The sequence below is a fragment of the Vipera ursinii genome (assembly GCF_947247035.1).
Source record: "Vipera ursinii genome assembly, chromosome: 1".
Taxonomy (NCBI): domain Eukaryota; kingdom Metazoa; phylum Chordata; class Lepidosauria; order Squamata; family Viperidae; genus Vipera; species Vipera ursinii.
In genome coordinates this window covers 283,307,942-283,327,006 of record NC_139512.1, presented here as the reverse complement: position 1 = coordinate 283,327,006, position 19,065 = coordinate 283,307,942, and the positions used below count along the sequence as shown (strand labels likewise).

The 19,065-nt window shown below is 45.8% G+C and overlaps 2 protein-coding genes across 6 annotated transcripts in view; both read left to right on the top strand.

Moving 5' to 3' along the window:
* GNPAT (glyceronephosphate O-acyltransferase) overlaps positions 1–2,169 on the top strand; it is a 44,043-nt gene extending 41,874 nt beyond the window's left edge. For all 5 annotated transcript variants that reach the window (XM_083348822.1, XM_083348820.1, XM_083348817.1 and 2 more), the window contains one exon: positions 1,572–2,169. In XM_083348822.1, the coding sequence (XP_083204948.1) occupies positions 1,572–1,615 (44 nt within the window). In that variant the 3' untranslated portion in view covers positions 1,616–2,169. The remainder of the gene's footprint in view (positions 1–1,571) is intronic.
* Positions 2,170–6,787: 4,618 nt separating this feature from the next.
* On the top strand, positions 6,788–18,996 carry PDCD2 (programmed cell death 2). The gene is made up of 6 exons (XM_083349227.1): positions 6,788–7,188; positions 9,290–9,532; positions 11,587–11,727; positions 12,400–12,515; positions 17,161–17,277; positions 17,468–18,996. Exons 1-6 carry the CDS (start codon positions 6,894–6,896, stop codon positions 17,624–17,626), a joined length of 1,071 nt encoding a protein of 356 aa, XP_083205353.1. The 5' UTR covers positions 6,788–6,893; the 3' UTR covers positions 17,627–18,996.
* Positions 18,997–19,065: the final 69 nt, after the last annotated feature.

The following is a 19,065-nucleotide window of genomic DNA, read 5'->3' as shown; positions in this document are numbered from 1 at the left end:
ATGCAGTAGGAGATACTGAATTACAGAGAAGTTGGGGCAGGGGAATGGATGTTACCTGCACATTTCATAAAATGGCTTATTTGCTCCATTTGTGCTGGGTTTTTTTAAAAAAAAATTGTAATAAACCTACTACTCCCGTTTGTCAAACTGGTGGCAGAAAGCAGGGAATAGTCTTTCTCTAGTGGGTTCCGGTGGTAGCCTGGCATGCTACAAATATGATGAATGTGCCACGAGGCACTTTGTTGTTAAAAGATGTGTTATCTATATTTAGCCCAGATCTAGTAGTACTTTTTTGTAAAGCAACCTACCGTACAACCTCTAAGGAAAGTATGAATTTGTAAAATATCCTTAGATATACTGTATGTTCACCTTTAGCTGCTGGATTACTTAGATTCTAATAGACCAGCTAATAAGGAACTGGGACTGTCCATTATGGAAATTTAAGATCAGTCAGAGTTAGACTTCTCCTTGAGAGAGACAATTGTGTGAGCTAAACATCCTCTCTGTCTACATTGGCTACTCATTACAATTCAAAATTTGTCTGGGTAGATGATTCCATTTTTATAATAGTACTTGACTTCCATGATAAAACAGGTAAACAGTTCATAGACTTGGATAATGGCAGTGACTGATAACAGTTAAAAAATGCTAATGATCTTAGCAGTGATGAAGAATTATAGAAATTCTGGAAAAACCTTTAGGGCTCTGTCCAGCTATAGAGAATTTACATGCGATGAATGCATTTTTTTTTATTGTAAGCTTTTGTCTTAGCTGGGGAAAGTCCAAATAAAATCTTGGAAATCTTACTTCCTATCAGTGCAGGCAGAGTACTAATTTAAATGAACTAATACTTTCTGGTTCAGTAAAAGTTAGCTTCTTATTGTACACGGTTCACAGTGGATTAATATTTGATCCTGTAGAGTAAGGGAACTGATGTATGCCTCTTATGTTTTTCAAAGCAGGAAGCAGAATGTATTATATTTTTGTATTTTTACAGTTCTCAAAGTACAGAATTAAAATAAACCGTTTTCAGTAGTTGTAATGAAATGGAGCTTTATTGTGGTTTCAGTGGATGTTATTAAATCAACCATTATTAACAGAAACAGTTAAAGACAAGAGTGAATAAAATACGTTCTCCTACCAGGGGTAGGCAACCTTGGCTCTTTTATGACTCGTGGACTTCAACTCCCAGAATTCCTGAGCCAGCCATGCTGAGGGGAAAGGGAGAGGTTTCCAAGCTGAGCCATGCTGGCTCAGGAATTCTGGGAGTTGAAGTCCACGAGTCATAAAAGAGCCAAGGTTGCCTACCCCTGTGACCTAGACAAAAGTGTATTTGTTCACAATTATTTGTGACTCCCCATAATTTATCAACTATAGAAATCGGTGACTTTTATGGATACCTAAAATGTCACCACTTCTGACAATTTATTTCAGTTTAATAAATATTTCTGTCTCTCTCAGATGCATACTTAACAGTGCGCACTGTTTCTATAAAAGCTTTGGAATGTTTCTTGCGATCTCTCCTTCTCTGTGCTCAGAATTATTGGCAGACTGTATTCCTTGTTTTTTAGAATCTAGGATACCTGTAAGGAAGGCAATGGCTGCAAGGCTTTAATTGGAGAAGGCTAGAATGGCTTGTCTTACGTCCACTGTTAACGGTGGAGCCCGGTTGGAAATGAGGCACAAGTGAGGAAAATGTTACTGAAGACTACAAAAATACCTTTTCCACCTTGACATGTTTTTGCTACACAGTGGTGGGGAAGAATTCCAGAAGTCAAACTGTTTACACCACCACTTAAGGAACTTTATCAGCGTTAATGCTTAGGAGTCTTTGTACATTCAAATTCCCTTCAGCAAATATCATCTGACTCCTTCTTTCAGACTGATATTAATATTTGATTAGTAAGGTAATATTTGAAATGTTTGTCATGATAACAAAATGATTGTTTTTATATGTTATTTTGTGGCTGTGAAAAAAAAGAGTAAGCCAAGGTTATATAAAGTTGAAAGCAATATTTAAAGAAAAATATTATTGTCATTGTATTTATGAAGAGATTAATCTGTTTCATGGAAATTAATTCCCACAAAATGTTAATGATGTAACTGATTTTAAAAAGGTGGTATTTGCAACTCTTGGAATATTAAAAACTAACACAGGAGGAATGTGTGCTACTTGCTGTTCTCGGTTGTTGCACACAGTCTTAAATGTGCATGGCATTTTTTTTCCTTTCCTTGCTGTTAGGTTTCAGAAATGGAACACATCACAATAGTAGGTCAGATCACTATCAGCTGTCCTTTCCTGTTCGATTTCTGCTCATAACCATCATGCCTCCTGTAATTCTTAAATCCTTTTATGCAGAGGTGGAGGCAGAGTTGTATCATAGACTATGTTGTAATGTGAGTGTGCATTGCTTGCTGCTACAGTGCATCTCTCCGTGTATGCACTTAGATGTTAATGTCATGATCTTGGGTGCTTTTGACAAAACCAGCCTCTTCATATATTTGATATGATTTCCAGTGTTACAGAACATAATTTGGACAGGTCACGTATTAAACATATAGTATGTTTAGTACCACTATATAGAGCAGATCAGGAAATCAGCTCCACGGGTAATCTAAAATACTTATATTGAGAGTGGCTATAATAAAGAATGTAAGGGATGCAGTGGCTCAGTGGGTTAGGATGCTGAGCTTGTCGATCAGAAGGTCGGCAGTTTGGCGGGTCGAATCCCGAGTGCCGCGTAACAGAGTGAGCGCCTGTTACTCGTCCCAGCTTCTGCCAACCTAGCAGTTCGAAAGCACATAAAAATGCAAGTAGAAAAATAAGGACCACTACGGTGGGAAGGTAACAGCGTTCCGTGCGCCTTTGGCGTCTAGTCATGCCGGCCACATGACCACGGAGACGTCCTTGGACAAGCGCTGGCTCTTCGGCTTTGAAACGGAGATGTGCACTGGCCCCTAGAGTTGGAAGCGACTAGCACGCATGTGCGGGGCAACCTTTAGCTTTACCTATAATAAAGAATATCTCACAGAGGGGAGCAAATGTTCTATCAACTCCCCATTACAGTGTTTCCAAAAAATCAAAGACCTGATATTTGAAGATGAGATCATGCTTTTATTCAACATCACCGCACTCTTTATATCCATAGACCCAGAATTAGTGAAAGAATCCATGGCAGAACTAGATGACACCTTTGTCATAAAAAAGGAACAATTAGAGCAGACACATGAAGCTATCGGCAACATCTTCAAAGGACTAAAAATTACAAAAAAGAAAACAATGGACTACCCTTCCTGGACATTGCCATCAGCAAAGGCAATGACTGCAAATTAGAAAGATTAGGCTATCATAAAACCACCCACACTAAGCAAGTGTGCCACTAGAAAATAATCCAACCTCCCACAAGAGAAGCTGCGTAAGGACATTATTCAGACAAGCATAAACACACTGCAGCAACCCTGGACGTCAGAAAAAGGAAACAGATAATCTCTACAACGCCTTCCAACAAAATAAATACCCACGCAACTTATCAAAACATGCCTGACCACTTAGCCCACTACAGCACAACCAACAAGGAGCCAATGAAAGATTATCACTGCCATACATGAAAAACATCTCAGAAACAACCAACAGAATATTACAACCACTTGGTATCACCATAGTACACAAACCAACTAAAGTCCCCTAAAATGTCTAAGTAAACCAAAAGACTCAACAGCTTCAAAAATAAAAACAGGAGTCATCTATAACATACAATATAAGGGCTATTACAGCAATTATGTAAGATAGATTAGCTGAGCACATCTATGAACACCAACTGGCAGAAGACATGATGAAAACTCCTTAATTGCACAAGAAATTGATAAGACTTCACCATAGTTTCAACTGGGAAACCATGAGCATCCTAGACTAAATTAGGTCCAAAAACACTAGAGAATTCCTGGATGCCTGCCACTCATCAACAGATCAACAGACACACCCAGATAAATTTATTTATTTATTTATTATTGGGACTTATATGCCGCCCTATCTCCCGAAGGACTCAGGGCGGCTAACAACAATAACATACAATAAATACAGAAGTTAAGATAAAATTCAAATTAAATGCCTCTGTACAATAAATTAAAATTAAAATTAAAAATTAGAGTTAAAAAATTAAAAACATAATTAAAATCCCTGTCAGTCCAGGTCAGCCAGGTAGAAAAGGAGTGTTTTGAGGCCGCGGCGAAAGGACTGGAGATCTTGGGCCATCCGAAGCTCATGGGGGAGCTGGTTCCACAGGGCTGGCGCTCCCACAGAGAAGGCCCTCCCCCTGGGGGTCGCCAGCCGGCATTGTCTAGCCGACGGTACCCTGAGGAGCGTACCCGGCAGCAGATGGTCCTGCAAGTATCCCGGGCCTAAGCCATGTAGGGCTTTAAAGGTAAGTACCAGCACCTTAAATCTCACCTGGAGGGCAACCTGTAACCAATGCAGCTCACACAGGAGGGGTGTAATATGGGAGTATCGGGGTGCTCCCATCACTACCCGTGCAGCCGCACTCTGCACCAGCTGAAGCCTCCGGGTGGTCTTTAAGGGCAGCCCCATGTAGAGAGCATTGCAGTAATCTATACGGGAGGTAACATACCATTCAAAGCAATCAAAAAGTTCAAAGATCACAACATCTCCTTAGCAGCAATCAACACCCAGATTAGCAGAGATGAACACCCAAGATCAATACTAGACCAACAATCAAGCAGTAAACAATATCCCAAGAAAGAAACTACCAACACAAAGAATCGAACTGTAAACAACAGCTTAATCAAGGAACCACCAAAAACAATCCCACCAACACTGACAGGGCAGACCACACACATATGTAGAAAGAATAAACCTCATTCTCTTCTAGTACTGATGATGTTACGTGGTTGGGTAATGAAATGTCTGCAAAAAACAACAACCAAGTTCAGGGCCCTACACTAGAAGCCTGAGTAAAGTTTGCAGTAGGCTAATGCCTCCTTAAGTAACACCAGATGCCTGCAATTAGTGCAGGTTCGCATCCCACCAGGCTCAAGGTTGACTCAGCCTTCCATCCTTCCGAGGTAGGTAAAATGAGGACCCAGATTGTTGGGGGCAATAAGCTGACTTTGTAATAATGCCGCTTGGCGGGGGCTGAAAGCCCTAATAAGCAGGCATATACATAGAATGAAGGCTATTGCTAAGCACATTGGTTTGTGCTTAAAATTGTAAGCCGCCCTGAGTCTTCGGAGAAGGACGGAATATAAATGGGATTAAAAAAAATAATAGAATTCTAAATATGGGGGGAGTAGCACATTCCAGGTGCTTTGTGGAAAAAATACTGCAAGCCCAAAAAGTTCCATGCTGTTTCAGTTCCCCAGTTCTCACTCCAGTCCTTATAAACAATTTAAAATTGACACAGAATTACAGCGAAGCTTTCATACAACCAGGCTTGAAATGCTGAAGAGCGAGCAGGGCAGTCTGCAGAATCAACACTTTGCTCTCCAACTGGTAACAAGGCAAAATGTAAGAGGCCAGCCAGCCTCCTGCCTCTGAGCTGCTGTCATCTTGGAACATTTTTTTAGCCTCACTTTATTCGAAAGGTAAGTAAACATTATTTTACTTCCATTCAAAAGAAAAATAAATGGCCACCTTTTGCTACTGTACTACCTTTATTTCCCATAGCTACAGATATAAAGGCAACATCTACACCAGGGGTCTTCAAACTTGGCCCTTTTATGACTTGTGGACTTCAACTCCCAGAATTCCTCAGCCAGGCTGAGGAATTCTGGGAGTTGAAGTCCACAAGTCATAAAAGGGCCAAGTTTGAAGACCCCTGATCTACACTCAGGAATTTGAAAACTGTATTTTTGGAAGGACTCCGATAATAGTTTTTATAACTTAAGCGAGCTGTCTGATGAAGTGTAGCTCATGAAAGCCTACTATACGCCTTTTACTATACTAAAAAGTGTTGCTTCCTGGGGTTTTTTTTTGGGGGGGGGGAGGCCTACTTCTGACTAACACGGCTCTCCTGTAAAATTCTATGCTTTTTTAAAAAAATGGGATGTAAATAGGAGAACTGCAAAAGAATTCATACTGATTCAATCGCACGGTTGGTGTTAGGATGATCTTAACAACTGCGGGGTCCCGAGTGCTCTCTCTGAGTTTGGCTGTTTTCTTGCAGACCTTTCATTACCGGACTAGGCAACCTCACGGTCCCCAAATCTCAAGTGATCGCAGAATCCACTCCGCAGGAACGGAAGACCACGTGCTGCCGCAGCGAGAAGACTGTCTTCCTTCCCCCTCCAAAAAACCTACCCGGGATGGAAGTTAGAATCAGAAAGCAAAAGTCCCTGTATCGAACCGATTACTCAATTCACAAGCCCGATCTATGGGACGGGCCGCCGTCCTTCAGATTTGATTTGGAAACTGCTCTCAGGACAGAGCGGAGCCTTCCTTTATACCAGCGTTTCCCAACCTTAGGAACTTGAAGATGCGTGGACTTCAACTCCCAGAATTCCCCAGCCAGCTATGCTGGCTGGGGAATTCTGGGAGTTGAAGTCCACGCATCTTCAAGTTCCTAAGGTTGGGAAACGCTGCTTTATACCAGGGCAACTTTACGACCTGTGGACTGAAAAAGTCCCAGAATTCCTGAGCCAAGCCGTGCCGACTCACGAATCCTGGGACTTAACGAAGGCCACAAATCGTAAAATGGCCACAGTTGCCCACCGCACCTGCTCCATCCTGAACCGGGAACCGACTGCGAAGTGCATGCAGCGGGGACCCGGACGGGCCAGAGACTCCGCCGCCCCGCTAGAGGCGCTCGCTCCTCCCGCCGGCTCCTGACATCTTCCGCCGCTTCTGGAGGCGGCTGTCGCCGATTGCTGAAAAAAAGAAAATGGGCTCGCGGCAGGTCGAGCTGGGCTTCGTGGAAGAAGCGGCGCCTTGGCGGCTGCGCAGTGACCAGTTCCCTTGCAAAGCCGGGGGCAGGCCGGCTTGGCTGGGCGAGGCCGGCTTGCCGGGGCCTTCCGAGCTGCGGTGCGGCGTGTGCGGGCAGCCGTGTGCGTTCCTCTTGCAGCTCTACGCGCCGGTGCAAGAGCGGCCCGAGGCCTTCCACAGGACCCTCTTCCTCTTCGGCTGCCGCCAGCCTTCTTGCTACCGCCCCGCCGGCCCAGCCCCGGGCAGCCTGAGAGGTGAGGGGACGCTGCTGCACGTGGGTGGGGATGGTCTTCTGCAAGAAGCGGCAGCTGCGACCCGAGAAAGAGCCGGGGGGCGCAACCCTTCTCCGCGTTTGCCCGATTGTGACTGCACAGCTCGAGCGTCCCACTCGCAGGCGGAGGGGGCAGCCGAAGCAGTTTCCTCCTTTAAATTTCTGGGAGTCTACCTCTGTGAAGATCTGACCTGGAAAGTTAACACAACCCAGGTGGCTAGAAAGGCCCAACAGAGGCTTCACTTTCTTAGGGTCTTGCGGAAGAACAGGGTAGAACAACGGCTAATGACCCTCTCTACTATAGAGAGCGTCCTCTCGTATGGTATTGTGGTTTGGTATGCTGGTCTGACAGCCGCGGACAGGAAAGTATTACAGAGGGTAGTGAGCACAGCACAAGACATTGTGGGCTGTCCCCTGACACCACTGGATGACCTCGCCAGGGCTCGTTGCCTTGGAAGAGTGAGGAAGATTCTCAGGGATGACTCACACCCTGGACGGTATCTCTTTACTCTCCTACCATCCGGTAGGAGATATAGGAATATAGCCAGCCGTACCAACAGGCTGAAAAATAGCTTTTATCCGTGGGCTATTAGGCTTTTAAATGAGACATAATCTTATGCAGAATTGACTTGGGAGGCCGGTGTGTGGTGTAGTTGGTTCACATGGTGTGGTAGGATGGAGGGTTTGTTGTCACTGTGTGTTGGGGGGAGAGAGCAGGGGGGGGAGGCTCAGCTAATCTCAATGTACACATGTACTTTGACAATAAAGGTTTTATTATTATTATTATTATTATTATTATTATTATTATTATTATTATTATTATTATTATTATTATTGTGTAACTTAACATCCGAGGGAGTGTGCAGCGAGGTTGCCTCCTGAGAAGGAAAACAGCTGTCCGGGAGTGGCTTGTAAATAGGTGGCAATAAAATCAAGTTAGTGAGGTTTCAAAATGCAAAAAGACTGTACAGAATTAACAGAGTTGGAGGGAACCTTGGAGGTCTTCTAGTCTAACTTGTAACTTCTGTCTTCTTCAATCTTACAGTTCCTAGGAGACCCTGTACCATTTCAAACAGAAGGTGATTCAACCTTTTTTTAAAAAAAAAATCTCCATTGATGAAGCACCTTCTGTGCTCAGAGATTAACAGCGGACCTTTTATGTGCAAAGCATTTCTACCACTTATGGCCCTTTTTTCTAATAAAACATGACTTTTTTTCCTGAACTCCAGCGTAGCCTATTGATGTAGATCAATATGAGCACATTAAAGGAGACTACTGCAGCTCCTCAGGTGCGACAGTACATTATCATGACCTCTTTTGGAGTTAATTCATAAATGTTTACTAATTCAGGTTTATAGAAATGGGCCCATTGTAGAGGGGGTTTCTGAACGCTCTGGATCATTGATTTTTCTCCCAGACCCTTTCACTTTGCCTGCCTTCCCAGAAGTGAATTGTCTGGAATGGGACACAGGTTGTGATATTAAAAGTTAAGCACCCATAAAACTGTTGCCTTGGAATATAACTACACCGCAGAGACCAATATATAAATGCTTTAAATAATTGTGTGAAACTATGTCTTGGTTATATATTAAACATCTGAAAGAGCAAAAAAAAAAGAGCAGCTGATACGTCTTAAGTTTTAAAGGAGTTCTTTGAAATGCCACCTAGCAACTCCTTTATAAAGGAACATGATCACATGTCTTGTGAGCTGCCCAGACTTTCTTAAGCAGTAGAGCATCCACAACTTGCTTCCTTGCTTACCAAGAATTTTGGCCAGCTCCTCAAAGAATGCACAGCTTTCCTTATCCAGATGGTTCTCCCCAGGTTTCAACCTGCCATGATACAGATCTCGCCTTCTAAACATTTCATTTATATGCTGCCTATTCTATTATACTACACTCTTGACATTTTTTCTACAGGGCCTTCAAAAATTAAATGGGCTTCGAATGCACAAATGTTAATCCCACGGCACCTCAGTGTTCTGTTTTGGCACAGTGTGGTCAGAGACTAAACTAGAATGACATAAGAGTAGTATGTCGTACTGTACTCATTTCTGTTAGATAATATTTTTTTTCTCATTTAAGTTTTTAGGAATCAGCTTCCAAGAAAGAATGATACTTACTCTTATAATCCACCGCCTGAAGAACCACCTTTGGAAGAATTACCTTCTGTGAATCTGCAGCTAAAATGTGGAGCTATGCTTTGCAGAGTCTGTGGTTGCTTGGGACCCAGCACATGTTCCAAATGTCATAAGGCTCATTATTGTAGCAAAGACCATCAGATCAAAGATTGGAAAGCGGGACATAACGTATCGTGCTTGCAGCCTGGTAGGTAGCTAGAAATACCCTTGAATTTTAAGAGCTCACCAAAATAATAATATAGAATACAATAAATACAAGAATGTATGTTGGAAGATACACAGTCCTTTGATTTGTGTGCATTAGCACTCTTGATTCTAAGAGAGTTTATTTTCTATGTTGATTGTAAAGGATTGAAAGTGGATTAATAATTTTATATGGCAATGTCTTTTTAATACCGTCTGTTGGTATCTTTCTTAGAATAAGCACCAAGTTCTTTAAAATAAAGATTTATGGAGGAAAAATAATGAACAGAGTTATCTACATCTCTAGCTAATGGCTCAACTAGTGGTTTTATAAATATTTTGTTTATAGTAACATGTTTATTTTTTTAAAAAAGCAAAAATGCTAGTTTTAGCATTGTCAACTCCAGTTGGCCCTGCTATGCTATGGGGCCCTGTTTTCTGCTGCCCCAATTATGCCTTCTGGTTGTTCATTTGGGAGCTTTAGCCAAAATGGTAGTTTGCTTTGAGGTTTTTCGGACCTATCTTCATTCTTTAAAACATAAATCCATTGTTCACTTAAATATATGTACTGTGGGGCTTTTTTAGGTTACTTGATTTGGCTCATACATCATTCTAGGTCAGAAGTCATCATTTTTAAGATATACCGTAATAATAAACCTTTATTGTCAAAGTACAACATGTGTACATTGAGATTAGCTGAGCCTCCCCCCTGCTCTCTCCCCCCAACACACAGTGACAACAAACCCTCCATCCTACCACACCATGTGAACCAACTACACCACACACCGGCCTCCCAAGTCAATTCTGCATAAGTTCACAGAGATTATGTCCCATTTAAAAGCCTAACAGCCCACGGATAAAAGCTATTTTTCAGCCTGTTGGTACGGCTGGCTATACTCCTATATCTCCTACCGGATGGTAGGAGAGTAAAGAGATACCGTCCAGGGTGTGAGTCATCCTTGAGAATCTTCCTCACTCTTCCAAGGCAACGAGCCCTGGCGATGTCATCCAGTGGTGTCAGGGAACAGCCCACAATGTCTTGTGCTGTGCTCACCACCCTCTGTAATACTTTCCTGTCTGCGGCTGTCAGACCAGCATACCAAACCACAATACCATACGAGAGGACGCTCTCTATAGTAGAGAGGGTCATTAGCCGTTGTTCTACCCTGTTCTTCCGCAAGACCCTAAGAAAGTGAAGCCTCTGTTGGGCCTTTCTAGCCACCTGGGTTGTGTTAACTTTCCAGGTCAGATCTTCACAGAGGTAGACTCCCAGAAATTTAAAGGATATAAGGGTCGTACGTACCATATAGGAGGCAAATAAACCATATTTGGCTTAGTACGGTTCTGAATGTAATCCACATTTGCTGCCTAGTAATTTTAAGATTTGTTTCACAACCCCACAAAGGCATATTTGTGTCAGAGAGATTTGCCCTGATGGATGTGAGATAATGCAGTGGTCTCAGAGTTAAAGGGTTTCCCCACCACTACCACAAGCACCAAGAAGCATCATGCTTAATTAAAACATCCGTCTCCTAATTCTAACCAAATAAAAGAGCAGAAGTATTCAGTAGAAGAGGAGGATATTGTTGAACATGGTGTGGACTGACAATTCTGTACATGTCAGGGAGGAGACCCAGCAGGAGTAGGCAGGACTCTCAGAGAGAACTGAGAAAAAAAACTATTTGGTGAAAAGGACTGTCATTTATGGAGAACAGATTAGTTGCCAACAAGGACAGCTTGACAAAGATGCTAGAATCAAGTCGTTTCCCCCCCCTCCCCTGTTCTCATTAACTTCCCAGAGATACAAATGAGCCCGTAAGCGAAAGCACAAAAAGTAGCTGGGAGAGGGTGGAATAGATAACGTGAAAAAAATCCATTTGAAATTTTTTGTTTAAGGCTGTAACTGTGCAGTTAAAGCCACGGTATATAGTCAGTATCATTGCAAATAGAGAATGGGGATTGTCTGGAAAGTTCCTGCCTTTTCTCCACCCTCTGATAAATGTGTAATCATAAAATCTAGGAGAAAGTAAATGAAGATACTGGCTTCTTGTTTTATAGAAGATGTAATTCCGGATCATAAATTTCTCTTCCCCGAGTATGAAATTGTAAGAGAACATGAGGAGTTGGATTCTGCTGCTGTCAGTGACACAGAGCAGGAAGATTTAGACAAAAATGAGGATACAACCACAGGTAATCTAGGTAAGAATTATGAATGAATGCCCATATTTCAAGCTGTTTCTTAATTTAACGTTTATTTTAAATTCAAGTATATCTTGCATTAAAGAATGTATAGATCCGCCCCCTAGCTTCCAAATGACAGAGCTTTTTTCCAAAGTTTTTAACTTAGACTTTGCTTATTTAATTCTTTTTTTAATTTTTGTATTCTGTATTTTTATATGTGCCCTGTTCACCGCCCTGAGTCCTTCGGGAGAAGGGCGGTATACAAATATAAGAAATGAAATGAAATGAAATGAAAGTAACAGTTAGTCTCAGACATATAAGTATGTTGCATCAGAACTGTATTGGAGTATAATTGCGAAAAACATCTGGTTCGTTTTCCTCTCATTTTGACATTGAAAGTACATATACCTGTAACAGAAGCTGTAAGATGGATTCTCCTATCCCAATTCAGACAAAAAAAAGGAAATTCTTGTAACATCAATTTGCGGTCTTGCCCTCCACAATGCAGATCTCATTCTCTCCCCCTTTTTTTGCAGGCTTCTAAGATGGATACAATATTTTTCATTGATAGATATTTTTAAAATCAAATTTCATGAATACTGATTCATCCCTGAGAGACTAAGCCAAAACCCTTTTTTACAAATTGCAGTCTTACAATTTAATTATTGTATGGGTTTCCCCCCCCCCCAGATGAAGCTTCTGAATTATTAGAGGAGATGTCCTTGGAGATGATGGCAAAACATGAAACTCAGGAAGATAGAATTTTTCAAATATTCAAAGAAAGAGTATCTTTGGAACCAGAACAGGTATTTTAAATGTATTTTTCATGTCCATTAATGTTTTATACTGGTTTATTACTATGGGAATGGGATATTAATAATCCAGCCCAGAATTTTGTCACTTTGAATTCATTTTCTACTTCATGCTACCAAAATGATTACGGTAGTTGGAAACTAGCAACAAGTTAAAAGAAACCTGACTAAAAGAATTGGATGTTAGGAATTGATCCGTTAGTACTGTTTTGCATGGAAATACTAGTAAGACAAGGGCATATTCACAACATGCTAAATCAGTGCAAAAAGTCAACAAAGGGGTGCGTACTATGCTTCATCCTTCAACTATATCTTAACCAAGAAAGTAAGTCATGTGAATCATGCAATCTTGGGCTGGTTGTATTTCCATTTACTGAAATTGGAATCTGAAACCCAAAAGCGTTGGTTTCAAAGTATGGCTTTTATAGATAGATAAATAGCAAAGGTTCCATATTCATGTTAAGCCATGCACATAGAAGGATAGAATGCAAGGGAGCGATGCACTTATTAACCTTTTACAATGACTTAGAAACTAGGGCAGGTTTGGGGGAAAACTACCAAGATGTTAATTACTTTAGTGGAAGCATGCCTCATACAATCTTGCACCTTAAGTAAGTACATGGTACATAGAAATGGGCATTTAATAAAAGATACTTTTGTCAATTGAGAGAGAGAAGAATCTCTTAGTTCATATGATATATACTCCATATATATATATATACTATAAAATGTACCGTATATACTTGAGTATAAGCCGAATTTTTCAGCCCACTTTTTGGGCTGAAAAATTCCACTTCGGCTTATACTCCAGTCAACAAAAAAAACTTACCGAGGACTTGTGCGCGGCCGAGGCTTTGGTGCTTCCGGGATCGCCCGCACCTCTCCCAAGCCACCGCCGTCCGAGACCTGCCGAAGTTTGGGGAGGTTTGGGGAGGTGCGCGCGCACCTCCCCAAACTCCGCGCCTTGCCTGCCTGCTTCTTTCCGCAGCGGAAAGAAGCAGGCAGGCAGGGCGCGGAGGAACGGAGACTTGCCGACGTTTGGGGAGGTTTGGGCGTCTCCCCAAACCTCGGCAGGTCTCCGTTCCTCCGCGCAGACCTGCCGAAGTTTGGGGAGGTTTGGGTGCCTCCCCAAACCTCCCCAAACCTCGGCAGGTCTCCGTTCCTCCTGCCGACCTTTGGGGAGGTTTGGGCGCCTCCCCAAACCTCCCCAAACCTCGGCAGGTCTCCGTTCCTCCTGCTGACCTTTGGGGAGGTTTGGGCGCCTCCCCAAACCTCCCCAAACCTCGGCAGGTCTCCGTTCCTCCTGCCGACCTTTGGGGAGGTTTGGGCACCTCCCCAAACCTCCCCAAACCTCGGCAGGTCTCCGTTCCTGTTTGGGGAGGTTTGGGCGCCTCCCCAAACCTCCCCAAACCTCGGCAGGTCTCCGTTCCTCCGCGCAGACCTGCCGACCTTTGGGGAGGTTTGGGCGCCTCCCCAAACGTCCCCAAACCTCGGCAGGTCTCCGTTCCTGTTTGGGGAGGTTTGGGCGCCTCCCCAAACCTCCCCAAACCTCGGCAGGTCTCCGTTCCTCCGCGCAGACCTGCCGACGTTTGGGGAGGTTTGGGCGCCTCCCCAAACGTCCCCAAACCTCGGCAGGTCTCCGTTCCTCCGCGCAGACCTGCCGACCTTTGGGGAGGTTTGGGCGCCTCCCCAAACGTCCCCAAACCTCGGCAGGTCTCCGTTCCTGTTTGGGGAGGTTTGGGCGCCTCCCCAAATGTCCCCAAACCTCGGCAGGTCTCCGTTCCTCCGCGCAGACCTGCCGACCTTTGGGGAGGTTTGGGCGCCTCCCCAAACGTCCCCAAACCTCGGCAGGTCTCTGTTCCTGTTTGGGGAGCTTTGGGCGCCTCCCCAAACCTCCCCAAACCTCGGCAGGTCTCCGTTCCTCCGCGCAGACCTGCCGACCTTTGGGGAGGTTTGGGCGCCTCCCCAAACCTCCCCAAACCTCGGCAGGTCTCCGTTCCTCCGCGCAGACCTGCCGACCTTTGGGGAGGTTTGGGCGCCTCCCCAAACGTCCCCAAACCTCGGCAGGTCTCCGTTCCTGTTTGGGGAGCTTTGGGCGCCTCCCCAAACCTCCCCAAACCTCGGCAGGTCTCCGTTCCTCCGCGCAGACCTGCCGACCTTTGGGGAGGTTTGGGCGCCTCCCCAAACGTCCCCAAACCTCGGCAGGTCTCCGTTCCTGTTTGGGGAGGTTTGGGCGCCTCCCCAAACCTCCCCAAACCTCGGCAGGTCTCCGTTCCTCCGCGCAGACCTGCCGACCTTTGGGGAGGTTTGGGCGCCTCCCCAAACGTCCCCAAACCTCGGCAGGTCTCCGTTCCTGTTTGGGGAGGTTTGGGCGCCTCCCCAAACCTCCCCAAACCTCGGCAGGTCTCCGTTCCTCCGCGCAGACCTGCCGACGTTTGGGGAGGTTTGGGCGCCTCCCCAAACCTCCCCAAACCTCGGCAGGTCTCCGTTCCTGTTTGGGGAGGTTTGGGCGCCTCCCCAAACCTCCCCAAACCTCGGCAGGTCTCCGTTCCTCCGCGCAGACCTGCCGACGTTTGGGGAGGTTTGGGCGCCTCCCCAAACCTCCCCAAACCTCGGCAGGTCTCCGTTCCTGTTTGGGGAGGTTTGGGCGCCTCCCCAAACCTCCCCAAACCTCGGCAGGTCTCCGTTCCTCCGCGCAGACCTGCCGACCTTTGGGGAGGTTTGGGCGCCTCCCCAAACCTCCCCAAACCTCGGCAGGTCTCCGTTCTTCCTGCCGACCTTTGGGGAGGTTTGGGCGCCTCCCCAAACCTCCCCAAACCTCGGCAGGTCTGCGCGGAGGAACGGAGACCTGCCGAGGTTTGGGGAGGTTTGGGGAGGCGCCCAAACCTCCCCAAACAGGAACGGAGACCTGCCGAGGTTTGGGGACGTTTGGGGAGGCGCCCAAACCTCCCCAAAGGTCGGCAGGTCTGCGCGGAGGAACGGAGACCTGCCGAGGTTTGGGGACGTTTGGGGAGGCGCCCAAACCTCCCCAAACAGGAACGGAGACCTGCCGAGGTTTGGGGACGTTTGGGGAGGCGCCCAAACCTCCCCAAAGGTCGGCAGGTCTGCGCGGAGGAACGGAGACCTGCCGAGGTTTGGGGAGGTTTGGGGAGGCGCCCAAACCTCCCCAAACAGGAACGGAGACCTGCCGAGGTTTGGGGAGGTTTGGGGAGGCGCCCAAACCTCCCCAAACAGGAACGGAGACCTGCCGAGGTTTGGGGACGTTTGGGGAGGCGCCCAAACCTCCCCAAAGGTCGGCAGGTCTGCACGGAGGAACGGAGACCTGCCGAGGTTTGGGGAGGTTTGGGGAGGCGCCCAAACCTCCCCAAACAGGAACGGAGACCTGCCGAGGTTTGGGGACGTTTGGGGAGGTGCCCAAACTTCCCCAAAGGTCGGCAGGTCTGCGCGGAGGAACGGAGACCTGCCGAGGTTTGGGGACGTTTGGGGAGGCGCCCAAACCTCCCCATACAGGAACGGAGACCTGCCGAGGTTTGGGGACGTTTGGGGAGGCGCCCAAACCTCCCCAAAGGTCGGCAGGTCTGCGCGGAGGAACGGAGACCTGCCGAGGTTTGGGGACGTTTGGGGAGGCGCCCAAACCTCCCCAAACAGGAACGGAGACCTGCCGAGGTTTGGGGAGGTTTGGGGAGGCGCCCAAACCTCCCCAAACAGGAACGGAGACCTGCCGAGGTTTGGGGAGGTTTGGGGAGGCGCCCAAACCTCCCCAAACAGGAACGGAGACCTGCCGAGGTTTGGGGACGTTTGGGGAGGCGCCCAAACCTCCCCAAAGGTCGGCAGGTCTGCACGGAGGAACGGAGACCTGCCGAGGTTTGGGGAGGCGCCCAAACCTCCCCAAACAGGAACGGAGACCTGCCGAGGTTTGGGGACGTTTGGGGAGGCGCCCAAACCTCCCCAAAGGTCGGCAGGTCTGCGCGGAGGAACGGAGACCTGCCGAGGTTTGGGGACGTTTGGGGAGGCGCCCAAACCTCCCCAAACAGGAACGGAGACCTGCCGAGGTTTGGGGACGTTTGGGGAGGCGCCCAAACCTCCCCAAAGGTCGGCAGGTCTGCGCGGAGGAACGGAGACCTGCCGAGGTTTGGGGACGTTTGGGGAGGCGCCCAAACCTCCCCAAACAGGAACGGAGACCTGCCGAGGTTTGGGGACGTTTGGGGAGGCGCCCAAACCTCCCCAAAGGTCGGCAGGTCTGCGCGGAGGAACGGAGACCTGCCGAGGTTTGGGGAGGTTTGGGGAGGCGCCCAAACCTCCCCAAAGGTCGGCAGGAGGAACGGAGACCTGCCGAGGTTTGGGGAGGTTTGGGGAGGCGCCCAAACCTCCCCAAAGGTCGGCAGGAGGAACGGAGACCTGCCGACGAGCCGCGGCTACACAGGGTATTCCTGTGTATTCAGGCTTGCAAAATGGCGGATCGAGCCTCTGCTGGCGGCAGAGGCTTGCAGAACGGCGGATCGGCTTATACTCGAGTCAATAACTTTTTCCAGTTTTTGGGGGTGAAATTGGGGGTCTCGGCTTATACTCGAGTCGGCTTATACTCAAGTATATACGGTACATAATTTTATTTTCAATTCTGATTCTTCTTGAATTTCAGGTTATCAGATACTGCAGAAATGGAGAAGGGCCCATCTGGATTTCAGGGCTAAATATTCCTCAAGACACAGATATTCCCAACTGTCAGTGTGGTAGTAAAAGAATATTTGAATTCCAGGTATGGATATTTGCGAAACTGCACATTAAAGGCCATGAAGCTTCTTTTTAACACAGTTTCTCTGTCTACTTTTCTCTTGGATGTTTTAAAAATTGATAATACAGTAATACACTGAGCTTTCTGGTTATGGATTAAAGTGATTTGACAACTTAGTTTTAAAAGCTCACTTAAAGTATTTTGTCTGTTTAAGGTGATGCCGCAACTTCTAGCTCACTTAAACGTCGACAGTCTTGGAGAAAGTATTGACTGGGGAACACTGGCTGTCTACACATGTGCTGTGAATTGTGATCTAGGAAAGTACTATGTTGAAGAGTTCATCTGGAAGCAGGACATTTCCAATTCTGTTTAATGTCTGCAAGGCTTAAGCAGTGAGATAATTTTCTTCCATATCATAATTTTTTCTCACATTTTATATTCAACTGATGATAATGATTGCCATTGTTTGAACTTCCACCATCAGTTATAGAATAAGAATATAAAATCAATCTGAGACTAAACAGGTGATTATTTTACTTGAACTTTGAAATGAAGAAAAAAAAATCAAATCATGATAGACATGATAGATTCACTAAAGAATCAAGTGATAAATTGTTTCCATTGTTTATTTTTCTCCACCCATTCCTGAAACCATTCCCATTGCCACCCTTGGTAAAGGATCTTAAGAGCCTGTCCGAATATGCTTTAGGTCAGGGGTGTCAAACTCAATTTCATTGAGGGCATCAGCATTGCGGTTGCCCTCAGGGGGCTGGGTGAGTATGGCCAGGGTGGGCGTGGCCTACTGGGTAGGCGTGGCTAGAATGCCTAAGGCCTACTGGGTGGGCGTGGCCAGCTCTACATTGTTCTCATCAAGGTTGCCTATGGGGGGCCTGGGCAGGAGTGGGACAGATCTGAGGGTCTCTGGCAGAAGGAGGGTGGGCCAGGGCCAAGGCAGTGGGGGCCGTTCCCTCACTGTTTCCAGGATGGCTTCATGGGCCACATGAAACCACTTCGCGGGCCGCATCCGGCCCCGGGGCCTTGTGTTTGACATGTCTGCTTTAGGTGAATTTGCTTTTGTATTACCATTGGTTGCTTTATGGGAGAGATCCTCGTCACTTATTCTTCATTGTGCTCATTTTGGTTGCTGCCTTAGAATGATTGATATCCTGAAGTAGAATGTAAGTAATGGTAATACAGTCTGGTTCAAAGGACTAATTACTTTGAAATATAATTTAACAAACCAGGAGAGTTTGGGCAAAACCAGGCGTGGAATGGAATTAGAAACACAGAATGTATGGTTTATTCCATTATATAACTATGGAACTCTATAGTGGGATCATCCCATCCAGGCACCGATTCTTTAGTTTCTTTGATGAGAAATTGAAATAAAAGATTAGCATGTTTGAAACATACAGGTTAGTAAAAAGGCAAACGAAGCACATTTTTTAAAAAATACTCTTCACTATGTTGGGTGGAATATGGCGTTCATATCTGAGAAGACGTTCACTCATTCAAGAATCTAGAATTTTCACATTCATCCTGTTAGAAAAGGTTGTTTTCATTAAGAAATTGGCTGGTTTGTAGTTGACAGTTCACAAAATAAGTAATGGCTATTTGTCATTGCAGTGGAAATAAACCAATGGAATGAGTCTTGAAGTACAAATAGATAGGAAGCTTTAATTTTGAGTTCTAAGTTTCAATGATGATTTACAATGTATTTCAATAAAAATGGAAAATAAGCTATGTATATTTCTGAACACAGTATGTCCTATCCTTTTTATTGGCTGTGGTCTGACATCGCTCATTATGGTT